This window comes from Thamnophis sirtalis, unplaced genomic scaffold (assembly GCF_051295495.1).
Source record: "Thamnophis sirtalis isolate CommonGarterSnake01/CBP01778 unplaced genomic scaffold, rThaSir2_p1.2 scaffold_14, whole genome shotgun sequence".
Lineage (NCBI taxonomy): Eukaryota > Metazoa > Chordata > Lepidosauria > Squamata > Natricidae > Thamnophis > Thamnophis sirtalis.
Window position 1 is genome coordinate 17,960,008 of NW_028261394.1, and position 13,618 is coordinate 17,973,625.

The 13,618-nt window shown below is 47.9% G+C and overlaps 2 protein-coding genes across 6 annotated transcripts in view; one reads left to right on the forward strand and one right to left on the reverse strand.

Annotated features, from left to right (window-relative positions):
• The window catches only part of LOC106543929 (hydroxyacylglutathione hydrolase, mitochondrial), a 29,220-nt gene extending 20,615 nt beyond the window's left edge, over window positions 1–8,605 (reverse strand). Inside the window, exon 1 of one of the 3 annotated variants that reach the window (XM_087728881.1) lies at window positions 8,448–8,605. In XM_087728881.1, coding sequence (XP_087585007.1) covers window positions 8,448–8,514 — 67 coding nt within the window. In that variant the 5' untranslated portion in view covers window positions 8,515–8,605. Of the gene's footprint in view, window positions 1–4,078; window positions 4,147–8,447 lie in introns of those variants that run through there. The other 2 variants (XM_087728882.1, XM_087728880.1) reach the window with 2 other exon arrangements.
• Window positions 8,606–8,637: 32 nt separating this feature from the next.
• FAHD1 (FAH domain containing oxaloacetate decarboxylase 1) lies at window positions 8,638–13,564 on the forward strand. Of its 3 annotated transcripts, none has more exons than XM_087728883.1 (3): window positions 8,707–8,724; window positions 9,000–9,089; window positions 11,688–13,564. In XM_087728883.1, the coding sequence occupies exon 3, from the start codon at window positions 11,801–11,803 to the stop codon at window positions 12,470–12,472; it is 672 nt and encodes a 223-aa protein (XP_087585009.1). In that variant the 5' UTR covers window positions 8,707–8,724; window positions 9,000–9,089; window positions 11,688–11,800; the 3' UTR covers window positions 12,473–13,564. The 3 variants fall into 3 exon arrangements, with proteins under 3 accessions (XP_013915508.1, XP_087585009.1, XP_087585010.1); XM_087728884.1 differs by lacking the exon at window positions 8,707–8,724 and adding an exon at window positions 10,994–11,100; XM_014060033.2 differs by lacking the exon at window positions 9,000–9,089 and having other exon boundaries at window positions 8,638–8,724.
• The last annotated feature ends 54 nt before the right edge of the window (window positions 13,565–13,618 follow it).

A 13,618-nucleotide genomic window follows, 5' to 3' on the forward strand; every position in this document is an offset into this window, starting at 1 on the left:
GTGATGAGAGAGTGAAGGGAGAGGCAAGAGTCCAAAAAGGACTTTGTCATCACAGCATATGCATCTCTTAGTAAACCTTCAAAGGAAGGTTCATTAAAGTTGAATAGGTTGACTCTCACAAAGAGGGAGTCAAGCTATTCTCCAAAACACCTGAGAGCCGGACAAGAAGCAATGGATGGAAACTAATCAAGGAGAGAAGCAGCTTAGAACTAAGGAGAAATTTCCTGACAGTGAGAAAAATTTAATTGCCTTTGCAGTTGTGGGTTCTCCATCATTGGAGGCTTTCATGAAGTATTAGAGTCTCCTGCTTGAGCAGGGGATTGGACTAGAAGACCTCCAAGGTACCTTCCAACTCTGTAATTCTTTTCTGTTTGGGCAAATTCCTTTCACCTGTCCTACATGGCAAAGCTCCATAAGAAATGTTTAGAGAGTGAGTGTTTAGAGTTTATTCAATTTGTAGGCCGCCCTATTCCCCGAAGGGGCTCAGGGCGGCTGAACAAAGCCAAGGGAGGGGAAATTACAAAAAGTAAGACAAAAACAATCGGACAATACGAACAATTGAAAAGCACAACACACACAACAAATTCAGGTAGGGGGGGGGAATTCAACCCCAGGCTTGCTGGGACAGCCAGGTCTTCACGGCCGTCCGGAAGGCCCGAAGGGTGGAGAGGGTCCGAATCTCCACGGGGAGCTTGTTCCAAAGGGCCGGGGCAGCCACAGAGAAGGCCCTCCTCTGAGTAGTCGCCAGCCGACATTGGCCGGCAGATGGAATACGGAGGAGGCCTAATCTGTGGGATCGAATGGGTCTGTGGGAGGTAATCAGCAGAAGGCGGTCTCTCAAGTACCCAGGTCCAATACCATGTAGGGCTTTATAAGTAATAACTAGCACCCTGAAGCATATCCGGAGACCAATAGGTAGCCAGTGCAGCTCGCGGAGGATAGGTGTAACGTGGGTGTACCGGGGTGCACCCACAATCGCTCGCATGGCTGCATTCTGGACCAACTGGAGTCTCCAAACACTCTTCAAAGGCTGCCCCATGTAGAGCGCATTGCAGTAGTGTTATGTAAGTAGCCCTTGATCACCCATCTGCTACCTTCACAGCCAGCTTCTGGCAATGGGGAAGCCAGCGGGAGGTTGAAAATGGCGATCACGTGACAGCAGGATGTTTGAGTTTGAGTTTGAAGTTTATTTATATGCCGCCCTTTTCCCTGGGGGGACTCAGGGCGGCTCACAACCCAAGGGGGAGGGGGAGACAAACTTTTAACATATAAGACAACACATAATTAAAAAAACACAACATTCATACCATTCGGGCGGGTTACAGTCTTAGCCCCAGGCCTGACGGGATAGCCAGATTCTGAGGGCTGTGCGGAAGGTCTGGAGGGTGGTGAGGGTACGAATCTCCATGGGGAGATCGTTCCATAAGGTCGGAGCTGCCACCGAGAAGGCTCTCCTCCGCGTAGTTGCCAGTCGGCATTGACCGGCAGATGGAACTCGGAGGAGGCCTAATCGATGAGATCTAATAGGTCGCGTGGAGGTAATTGGCAGTAGGCGGTCTCTCAAGTACCCAGATCCACTACCATGTAGGGCTTTATGGGTGACAAGTAGCACTTTGAAGTGCACCCGGAGATCGACAGGTAGCCAGTGCAGCTCGCGGAGGATAGGTGTTATGTGGGTGAAGCGAGGTGCACCCACAATTGCTCGCGCGGCCGCATTCTAGACTAGCTGAAGTCGCCGAATACTCTTCAAGGGCAGCCCCATGTAGAGCACATTGCAGTACTCCAGCCTAGAGGTCACAAGGGCACGAGTGACTGTTGTGAGAGCCTCCCGGTTCAGGTAGGGGCGCAACTGGTGCACCAGGCGAACCTGGGCAAATGCCCCCCTGGTCACAGCTGACAAATGGTGTTCAAAAGTCAGCTGTGGGTCCAGGAGGACTCCCAAGTTGCGGACCCTGTCTGAGGGGTATAATGTTTGACCCCCCAGCCTGAGAGGTGGAATACTTGCCGAATTGGTGGGAGGGAAACACAACAGCCACTCGGTCTTATCTGGGTTGAGCACGAGTTTGTTAGCCCTCATCCAGTCCCTAACAGCTTCAAGTCCCTGGTTCATCACGTCCACCGCTTCATTGAGTTGGCACGGGGCGGACAGATACAACTGAGTATCGTCCGCATACTGATGGTATTTTATCCCATGCCGCCGAATGATCTCGCCCAGCGGTTTCATGTAGATGTTGAAAAGTAGGGGGGACAAGACCAAACCCTGCGGCGCCCCATATGTTAGGGGCCTAGGGGTCGATCTCTGCCCTCCAACTAACACCGACTGCGACCTGTCCGAGAGGTAAGAGGAGAACCACTGCAAAACAGTGCCTCCCACCCCCACCTCCCGCAGTCGTCGCAGAAGGATACCATGGTCGATGGTATCGAAAGCCGCTGAGAGGTCAAGGAGAACCAGGATGGAGGCAAAGCCTCCGTCCCTGGCTCTCCAGAGGTCATCGGTCAATGCAACCAAAGCGGTTTCTGTGCTGTAGCCAGGCCTGAAGCCGGACTGGAATGGGTCAAGATAGCTAGCTTCCTCCAAGGACCACTGGAGCTGAAAGGCCACCACCTTCTCAACAACCTTCCCCACAAAGGGGAGGTTGGAAACTGGACGATAATTGTTAAGAACGGCTGGATCCAAGGATGGTTTCTTCAGGAGGGGTCTCACCACCGCCGCTTTAAGTGCGGGGGGAAAGACCCCCTCCCGAAGGGAGGCGGTAACAACCGCCTGGATCCAGCCCCGTGTCACCTCCCTGATGTTAGCAACCAGCCAGGAGGGGCACGGGTCCACTGCACATGTGGAGGAACTCACAGCTCTCATGGCCTTGTCCACGTCCCCAGGGGCAACATCCTGAAACTCAACCCAGGGGTGGTCTACCAGATTATCCCCTTGTGCCTCAGCTGGATCTGCAGAATCGGAATCGGAGTCCAACTCCGACCGAAACCGAGCAACTTTGTCTGCCAAAAACTGGACGTAGTCCTCAGCCCTACCCTGGAGGGGATCCCCCGTGTCCCTCCTGTTTAGGAGGGAACGGGTTATCCTAAACAGGGCGGCGGGGCGCGACTCAACGGAGGCGATCAAGGTGGCAATAGAAGCTCTTTTCGCCGTCCTAATTGCCCTGATGTAGTCCTTGATGCACGATGTTAGAAGTGCTCGGCTCGATTCGGATTTGTTGGACCTCCATAGGTGCTCTAGGCGTCTCTTCCGGCGCTTCCTCTCCCGGAGTTCCTCGGTAAACCAAGGAGGCCTCCTGGATCCACTGCCTCGGAGCGGCCGTAGTGGCGCAATCCGGTCAACAGACTCCGACGCTGCCGAGTTCCAGGCAGCAACCAGAGTCTCCACCGGACTGCGGGCGAGAGTATCAGGAATAACCCCAAGCTCCGTCTGGAACCTCAAGGGGTCCATAAGTGGCCTGGGGCGGAACCACCTGGTCGGTTCCTCCTCCCTACAGTGGAGGTTTGGTCTCCGAAAGTCAAGCCTCAGTAGGCAGTGGCAGGCAGTGGATGTTACAATTGCATGGGATTCTCCTAATAACAACAACTGGGATTGCTGGAACTGCCACTGTAAATCAGCATGGTCACCCAACATTGCTTCTTATCTGCATCGCTTAGCGATGGAGTGTCCCAAAGATGCTTTTTTCAGGAGGCAATTGGACTTTGTTTTTTTCTTTCGAAGACACTTTGCTTCTCATCCAAGAAGCTTCTTCAGCTCTGACAGGATGGTGGGGAAGGGAAGGATTGCAGAAGTGAAATGTCTTCACAAGAAAGTCCAGTTGCTTCTTGAAAAAGCACCTTGGGGACAACCATGATTTGGATGACGGAGAATCTCTACAGACTTTTAGTGAGGGAGTGCCAATTAGTGTCATTAAGAGAGGACTATCAGTATTGCTCTGTCGTATACGTTGCCCACACCATACTCTCTTGCAGATGTCAATCACACCTCCTTTTCAAAAAAAGAGAAGGCGTGAATGAATTAGAAAATATACCAGTAGCAGAGAAGAAAGTAATCATTTGGTTCTATACCCCCACCCATACTCCATACCTATGTTGGGCACTTCTCTTGCAAACCAGCTAATCCATTTGATTACTGGATTCCCAGCGTTAAAATCTGTTGCCATCAGCCATACGATCAACCTAACCAACAGGCTGGTGAGAAAACAATGGGTGTCCAAGGACTAGAGATTCTGTAGCTAAGGACAGAAGAAGAATAGAATATTGTGTTGATTCTACTGCCCTTAGCTGCAGAATATGTATTCCTCGGAAACTTGGCTTTTCTCACCAGCCTCCTGGTTAGGTTGATCATATGGCTGATGGCAGCAGATTTAACACTAGGAATCCAGTAATCAAATGGATTACCTAAGGGCAGAAGACTCTCTCATATCACTCATGATAGATATGGCACAACTCCAGCTGTTTTTGGCTGATCTCAAAATACTAAGCAAGTTTACTACTCCCATGGGAGGTCACCAGTCAGAAAATTTCAGCTTTGAACCATACATTGGAAAGTTTTAAAAAATTGGAAAAGGAGAAATGATTTCCGTACTGCTACCAAAGAAACCATGTACACATTGTAGGAAGTTAGCACCCACCCCTCTCCTAGGAGAATGAAATACTTTGAGAAATATTAAAAAGGCAGACTATCCTATTTCCCTGCATGGGAAATAGAGAAAAACATGCTCTTGAAAAGCAGCCCCCACCTTTGTTAATAGTGCTCAGCAGGTGTCAGCATTTAAGAGATAAAGAGAGATAGCTCTATTCATAAGCAAATACCCTCACCCAAGAGCCAACCAAGGTAGAATTAGCCCTCTGCCACCATAGGGATTGCCCAACAAGTCCCTTCATTGCATCAGCCAAACTTCAACCAAACTTAAGCTCAGAACAAACTCCTAGGATTTGTACATGGTCCCATGGGAGTCTGACAAAAGCCAATAGAATACATGTTCTTGCACAGGAACAGGAAACTCAAGTGCAAATATAAATATCTCCCACTCTCAACTTCATGGGGTCAGCCGCACCAGAACCATGTGCTTGGTGATTCTGTTCATCAATAAATGGATCCTCTTTCCAATCAGCCTCCGTTTTGTCTGCAGTAGCTTTCTCCTGGCTTGGAACTGGGCCAGATGGATATTTCTTCCAACAACTTTTTTCTGTAGTCATCAAGAGATCAGCTCAAGAGGGTTTCCCTTTATCTTTTTATGGGTTTAGCATTATGGTCAGATTCAGAAGGCTCAAGATGCAGAAGGATAACACTAGGCCCTTTCCAACACAATGCAATTGTGGAGTGACAAAAATAAGGTTTTTTTTACACTTGGGCCAGAAAAACCAAATGCACAGGTATAGAATAGACCTGTGATGGCGAACCTATGGCACGCATGCCGGAAGTGGCATCAGAGCCATCTCTCTGGGCACACCAGCCATCGCCTGTTGCTCTTCCAGGTTCTGGTGCACACAGCACCAGAAACTGTAATTGCAGCTCCCTGGTGCGAATGTTCATGCCAGGAAGCTGAGCTTCCAGTTTCCGGAGCACGCATATGGGCCAGCCAGCTGGACTTTGCGCATGCATGCGTACCAGAAACCGGAAGACCATGTGACCGGCGCACATGTGCACACCGGAAACTGGAAGCTTAGCTTCCCAGTGCACACATGGGCACTGCGGAACTGTTCTTCCAGTTTCCAGCGCTCGCGCTCCAGTTACAGCACTTGGAGGTGAAAAGGCCAACACTGGAGTAGATGATGCAACTGTGAGAGGCTTCCTAATAGATCACCACTTAAGTAGGAGCCAGCAGTGTGCTGCAGCTGCCAAAAAAGCTAATGCAGTCCTAGCTTGCCTCAACAGAGGGACAGCCTCAAGGTCAGGTGAAGTGATAGTCTGGCTTTATATTGCACTGGTGAGGGCCCACGTGGAATACTGCATCCAGTTTTGTTCACTATGGGATACAGAAAAGATGTTGAGGCTGTGCAAAGCGCAGAGAAGGGCAACAAAGACGACCAGGGGACTGGAGGCTAAATCATACAAGGAACAATTGAGGGAACTAGGTATGTCTACTCTAACAAAGAGAAGGACTAGGGGTGATAGGATAGTTCTTCCTGTATTGGAGGGGATGTCACAGAGGAGAGGGCAAGACAAGAAGTAACAGGTGGAAGATCATTTAAGATCTAACCAAAAACTAAGGAGACAGTGAGGCCAGTGAGGAAACTAGACAGCCATTTGACCAGGATGGAATAAGGACACCTACCTTAGGCGGGGGGTTGGACTAGATGACCTCCAAGGTCCCTTCCAGCCCTATGAGTCTATGATGTTATGAAACGGCTATAGGGTGTAGGGTTTCCTGTTTGAGCAGGGGGTTGGACTAGATGACCTCCAAGGTCCCTTCCAGCCCTATGAGTCTATGATGTTATGAGATGACTATAGGGTGTAGGGTTTCGTACTTGAGCAGGGGGTTGGACTAGAAGACCTCCAAGGTCCCTTCCAGCCCTATGAGTCTATGATGTTATGAGATGGCTATAGGGCAGTGTTTCCCAACCTTGGCAATTTGAAGATGTCCGGACCTCAACTCCCAGAATTCCCCAGCCAGCATTCGCTGGCTGGGGAATTCTGGGAGTTGAAGTCCAGACATCTTCAAGTTCCCAAGGTTGGGAAACACTGCTATAGGGTATATGGTTTCCTGCTTGAGCAAGCGGTTGGAGTAGGACCTCCAAGCTCCCTTACAATCCTGTTTCTCTATGCTCTATTATTCTATGTCATCAGGAGCTGAACTCAACTCATTGCTCTCCTGATGTTTTTAGCACCATGACTCTCAGAACTGTGCCTGAGAATTCTGTGATTAATATTCCCAACACATCTGGAGGACACCAGATGAAGGAAGGCCAATGTAAATTTGGTCTATAGCCTGGGAAGGTGATCGAATGGAGCTGGTACCTAAACTGAATCAACGTGGAACCTGGCCACCTTCAAAGCAACTGCTTTTTCCTCACAAATAACATGTTTTGGGTTTCAGCATTCTAAACAAAGATATTGCACGCAACAGCGTGGAATAATTATGAGAAATAGGCAAATTTTAGTTGAAATCATGCTCTTTAAATCTTGGCTCACTAACATGCAAGCTGGGAATTTATGAAGTGTATCCAACACATTTTGGATAAACCTGCCAATGGTTCAAGGTTTTGAACTTTGTGTGCATATTTCTATACCAACACACAATGCAGCAAATCACATAGCAAGCAACTCAAAACTGAGCTGCAACAGAGAACTTAGTTATATAACCTGAAACTGAAATTTGTCTTCTTTATTGCACAATCAACCAAAATGGGATTTATTTATTATTTTTTGCATTAGGAGCTACCAACACGTTTAAAGATTGTAAACGAAAATGAAAGTTTGACCAAATCAAATTATATTCTTGACTGAAAAATATGGAATACCTATTTGGTTTTTAATATCGTATCGTCAGGTATTCATTTGCAACCTAAGCTAAAAAGGCTTAAAAAATCAGTACCAACGTGTTTTTAAAAGAAATTACAAACCAGGCTATGAGTTGAAGGAACTAAGGAGAAACTTCCTAACAAAGAGAGCAATCAACCAGTGGAATGGCTTGCTTTTAGGTATTGTGGGTGCTCCATCACTGGAGGCTTTGAAGAAGAGACTGGACAGTCATTTGCCTGGCATAGCATATATTCGAACAAACAACATTCAGACTAATTTGCATCTCATAAAAAGGGATTTATAGGCCTGAGTTCCGACCGACAGCATAACTCATAGTGCACCGATGACGTCTCCTCGAATGGTGACAAAATGTTTGCAACCAAACCACACTGCCAAGCTCGGAGCTCAAACCAACAGCCTAACTACCAACCAGAGCGAGTAATATTCAAAGACATTTCATGGCATTGGGTTTCCTGCCTGAGCAGGTGGAGTTGGACTAGAAGACCTCCAAGGATGCAAGGATAGGATAGGATGATCCTTCTCATCTGGAGGTTTTTAGGACAGTCACTTGTCTGAGATGTTATAGGTTCTGCTGCTTCAGCAAGGGGCTCGATTAGAAGACCTCAAGTTCCCTTCCAGCTCTATTCTGTGCTGTCCTAACGGCCATTTTTTCTGCTTTTGACCTGGAAAAGGCAGGAAAACACTTCCACTCAGGCGACACCGGCGGTTACGGGCTTCCAGGACTGCTGGATAGGCGGAGAGGGAAGCGCTGGACCTCCGATCCGCGCCGCCACTGCAACGTCTTTCCCGCTCGGCTCGACCCTCCCGGGAAAAGGGACCCGCCCGGCCCGCTCGCTCCTTCCCTCCCTTCTTCCGCCCGCAGCCTCCGCAGGGACGGCGCTCGGAGGGCAGCGGGGCCTCCGCGAGAGGAGCCGGCCCCGGCGGGCCTGCTTCCCGGGCCCCCTCCCCGGGCCCCTCCTGCACGTACCCTTCCGAAGCGGGCCAGCCAGCAGCAGCAGAGCGGGGCCGATCCTCCCGCCGCCCGCGCAGACCATGGTCCGAGGCGGAGGCGCCACAACCGAAGCCCGCGCGCCCCGACCCCAGCCGCTCCCCGGCGGGCCCTCCCTTGGCGCAGGCGCACTGCCACGCCCCCGCCACGCCCCCGCCGCCGTCCAATGGCCGCCCGGCCTGCAGACGGGGCGTGCGCGGCGGTGTGCGTGCCAAGGGCGGGGGGAGGAGGAAGCGACTCCTGGACGGTCGGGAAGGTGAGTGGAAGCTGGGAGCAGCTCCCTTCTTTACCCCTGTAGTAGGGCTGTAGTATTATTGTTATTGTTATCCTTCTCATCTGGAGGCTTTTAAGAAGAGACTAGACAGTCACTTGTCTGAGATGGTATAGGTTCTCCTGCTTAAGCAGGGGGCTGGACTACAAGACCTCCAAGGGCCCTTCCAGCTCTATTCTATTCTTGTATTGTATTGCATTCCATTGCAGTGTATATATTATTTTATTATACATTCTAATCTATTCTATTAATTTCTGCAGTGGTGCAGTGGTTAGAGTGCAGTATTGTAGTACCTCTGCTGCCTGCCATTTGTCAGTTCGATGTTGACTCGGGCCTTCCATCCTTCCGAGGTGGGTAAAATGAGGACCCACATTGTTGGGGGTCAAGAGGCTGATACTGTAAACAGCTTAGGGCTCTAAAAGCACTATGAAGCGGTATATAAGTGCTATTGCCCTTCCTTCCTTCCTTCCTTCCTTCCTTCCTTCCTTCCTTCCTTCCTTCCTTCCTCCCTCCCTCCCTCCCTCCCTCCCTCCCTCCCTCCACAGTGATTAGAATGCCATATTGCAGGCTAACTGCCCACTGCCTTCCATCGTTCTGAGGTTTGTAAAATGAGGACCCAGATTGTTGGGGGCGAAAGATGCTGACTCTGTAAACCGCTTAGAGAGGGCTGTAAAAGCACTGTAAAGCGGTATATAAGTCTAAGTGCTATTGCTATTTCTGTTTTCTATCCTATTTTCTACATTCTATTCTATATTTAGTTCTATTCTATATTCTGTTCTATTCTGGAAATGAACCCTCTGGCTGAGCAGGTGAGTGTGGGAGCCAGGCTTGCTGGGGCTGAGCCCCACACAGGTGCTCTCTTGCCTGGGCAGGGACTCAGTCCCCAGTTCCTCTTTTATTTCATTTATAACCTCTCCAAATTTTGGATAGCTTTTCCTCTGCAGTTTTACATCAGGCCGAGGTTTTCAATAGATGTTGAAGTAGGAAGGCTTTGCAGAGAATCTGAGTCCAAACTGACCTGATAAAAACAATTAATCAGTGACCAAATGCAAGAAGGCTCTCTTGAGGAGCAGAGTTCAATCCCAGCATATGGAGGCTTTTCTCTGGCTTCAAAATAGCATTTTTCAGAAAATGTGAGATAAGAAAAGAGAGAAAAGATAATTATGTTATTAATATTATTGTATTACTGTTATCCACCCCCTTTTAGCACTGTTTGTTTCTGCTAGAAGCAGCAATCAGGATGGTGGTTTTGCAAATCCAGATGTGAGAAGGCAGTTGCTGAATAAGCTGTAATGTGAAGCAGCAGAAACCTGGATTTCATCCGTATTTTCGCTTTGCCGGATGACTTAGCAATTACTTTTAAGTTTCAAAAAGACACGGGATGGACTTGTTCTGGTTACATAGAGAAGGATTTTTAAACTGTGTCCCACTGAGTTCTTTTGCAAGGACTAGATAGGGTTTCATTAGGTGCTTAGGGCAAAATAGCAACAATCAACCTCCCCCCCCCCCAAGAAAAACCCCAACCCTTGAATATAGCACATTTTCTGTCATTAGACCTTTGTCTCTTGATCAGGGGTTCCAGACAGGTTCCCCAGCCTGAAAAGATTTGAAAACCCTAGGACCTCCTATCTCTTGTTTGGCCTCATCTGTGTTGGCCTTTAAAACAACCTCACAGGCTCCAGCTAAGAATTTGACCCCTTCTGGCCAGGAAGACATCCAAGTCTTCAAGTAGGGGTATCCTGCTTGGGCGAGGAGGGGTTGACTAGATGACCTACAAGGCCCCTTCCAATTCTGTTAATCTGTTAAAGCTTCCAAAGAATCCTTGTGGTCAAGGCAAATTTAATTTTGGTGGGATTGGGGTTTCAAAGAGCAGATGCTGGCACAGAAGCAGCCCACTTTCTGGATCCAAAACCACACACTCTTTTGCCCATGGGAGCCACAGCATGCCTCTTGTGATGAATCCCCAGAGCATTGTTTCATTTTGTGCGTTTGGCATTCTAATGGCTTTTGTGTCATTTTTAATGTAGGTCGGCTTGAGTTTTTTTTCTCATTTGTCCACTCTAAAATCTAGCAAAGAAATACAGGTAGCCTGCGACTTACAACCATAGTTGAGCCCAAAACCTCTGTCATTAAGTGAGATATTTGTTCATTTTATGGCCTTTCTTGCCACAGTTGTTAATGAATAACTGCAGTTGATAAGTTAGTAACCTCGTTGTTAAGTGAATCTGGCTACCCCGTTGACTTTGCTTGTCAGAAGGTCGCAAAAGATTACGTGACCCCAGGACACTGCAACCGTCATGAATATGAACCAGTTGCTAAGCCTTTGAATCCTGATCACGTGATCATGGCGAAGCTGCAAAGGTAAACTTGAAAAATGTGCATGTCACAATTTTCAGTGTCACTTTTTGAATGGTCACCAAACAAACTGTTGAAAGTCGAGGACTACCTGTGTATGGCCTCGGTGTAGAATTTTTAAGATATACTGTATGTATGTATGTATGTATGTATGTATGTATGTATGTATGTATCTATCTATCTATCTATCTATCTATCTATCTATCTATCTATCTATCTATCTATCTATCAGTGGTGGGTTCCGGATTCTGTTCCAACTGGTACGGTTGGAACGGGCCCAACAGCGTCCACATGGACGCTGCTCAGCGGAGCGTCGCACAGGTGTTGTATGTGCCATGTGCATGCGCGGAAGCCTTAAAAGACAGGTAAGGAACTCGGGCGGGTGGGTGGACCCTCCAGAGCACCGTACCGTACCGGTATCCGATGCTCCGGGCAGGCTCCGGTACTCCCGTACTGGGGCATACCGCCTGCAACCCACAACTGGTATGTATGTATGTATGTATGTATGTATGTATGTATGTATGTATGTATATGTATGAAGCTGTATGGGAAAAATGTCAAACCCTCTAAATTATTGATTCCCCCCCCCCCAGACTGGAAATCGGGATCCAGATTGCTGTGTGGAGAAATTGTTGCTCTTCAAGCAAAGCTACACAACCGCTGCTGCCTCCAGAGCTGACGATTTTGAAGAGCTGATAATTGTAGCATGGCTTCCTCCAAGCCTATAGGCAAGTTCTGGGAATGGGGCAAGAACATCTTCTGTGTGGGGAGGAATTACGCAGCCCATGCCAAGGAGTTGAAGAATGCCCTCCCCACTGAGCCGCTCTTCTTCCTCAAGCCCTCCTCGGCCTACGTCAGGGAGGGCCATCCCATCATCCAGCCCTACTATTGCAATAAGCTGCACCACGAGGTGGAACTGGGCGTGGTGATTGGGAAGAGAGCCCAGACCGTCCCTCAGGAAGCAGCCATGGGTCACGTGGCAGGCTACGCTCTCTGCCTGGACATGACAGCCAGGGACACTCAGGAGGAGTGCAAGAAGAAAGGGCTCCCTTGGACTCTGGCCAAAGGATTCAATACCTCCTGTCCAGTAAGTGACTTTGTGCCCAAGGAGAAAGTCCCAGATCCACATCGGTTGAAGATCTGGCTAAAGGTGAATGGAGAGTTGCGTCAAGACGGGGACACGTCCGACATGATTTTCCCCATCCCATACATCATCAGCTACATCAGTGGAATTGTCACCTTGGAAGAAGGAGATATCATCTTAACGGGATCCCCCGAAGGAGTTTCGGCTGTGCAAGAGAACGATGAAATAGAAGCTGGGATCGAGGGGCTGCTGAGCATACGCTTTCAGGTGGCGCGGCAGAAAAGCCAGCCCTGATGTGTGGAAGTTCCTTTTCTCTGGAAGCAACTAAGGAGATTCTCAGTCATCCGGGTCGTGGTTGTTCCAAAAGGTGTTTTTTCAAAAGGCAAGTGGTTGGTTTTTCCTTGAAGATGTTTCACTTCAAAGATGAAAAAGCACCTTCCTTCCCCACTCCGAAATGGAAAATAGGAGGCTTTCAGAATGATATCTCCTTCTCTCACACAGAGTGCCACCCACAGTGATCCCAACCTATTGTGTACCAGATACAGTGACTTTATTTCAGATAAATTAAACCAGAATATAGCAATATACTCACAAACATACACCAGTTGCCTCATTGGAGCAGCTTAAGTAAACCTTAACACTGGAAGCCTTTTGCTATGATTTGCAGATAAGATATCCTGGCTGTATCCCTTTGGCAAGCTCAAGTTTAGAAGCTATATTGGTTGTCTATTTCCTATTTCTGGCTTGTCTGGAAAAGGCCAGCCTATAACTATAAATAAAAAGCCTATATATTTTTAAGACTGCAAAACACATCATATCCTATAGTTATAATCTACCTTCCTTAAAACCGTAACCAAGTAATGAAGAAATTTTGCGGCAAATTGTATTGTTTGGAAATTGTACTTTATATGATGAGATTTTAAAAGCACTTTGAAATGAAGCCAAAACATGTCTCCTTTTCTCTCTGAATAAATGCCACTCAGTTCATAATATTTCTTGCCGGTTATCTATGAAACAAAATATAGTTAGCATTTTTGCAACACTGGTCATAGATATATTTTCTCTGTTGAACACTTAAAGTAGGGAAACGGGGAAGTGTTGAGGAAGGACTCTCCTTCATAACACTTAATAAGTTCATGGCTTGTGCAACACATGAAGATGGTGCTTCTGTCCCAGCTGAAACTCTTAACTACTGAACCATCTCTCGCTACAAAAAGTCCTGAATATTCTTCCTTTTTGAGGTCATCTGAAATTAAACATGCTTGTGAAGAATATTGAAAACATATATTCCTTCCACATTATAATGGAAAACTAAATTGGAAAGTGAAACAAACCCTTCAAAGCCAGATAAAATCTTGCCACCTTAATAAAGTATATTTTACAAGCCTTTGTATGGAGTCTGCATTCTCCTCTACAGATGTCATTTTGCCCTGCTATGAT

Excerpts from the sequence above, each read along its gene's own strand:
- FAHD1 (XM_014060033.2), top strand. The coding sequence starts at position 11,801 with ATGGCTTCCTCCAAGCCTATAGGCAAGTTCTGGGAATGGGGCAAGAAC.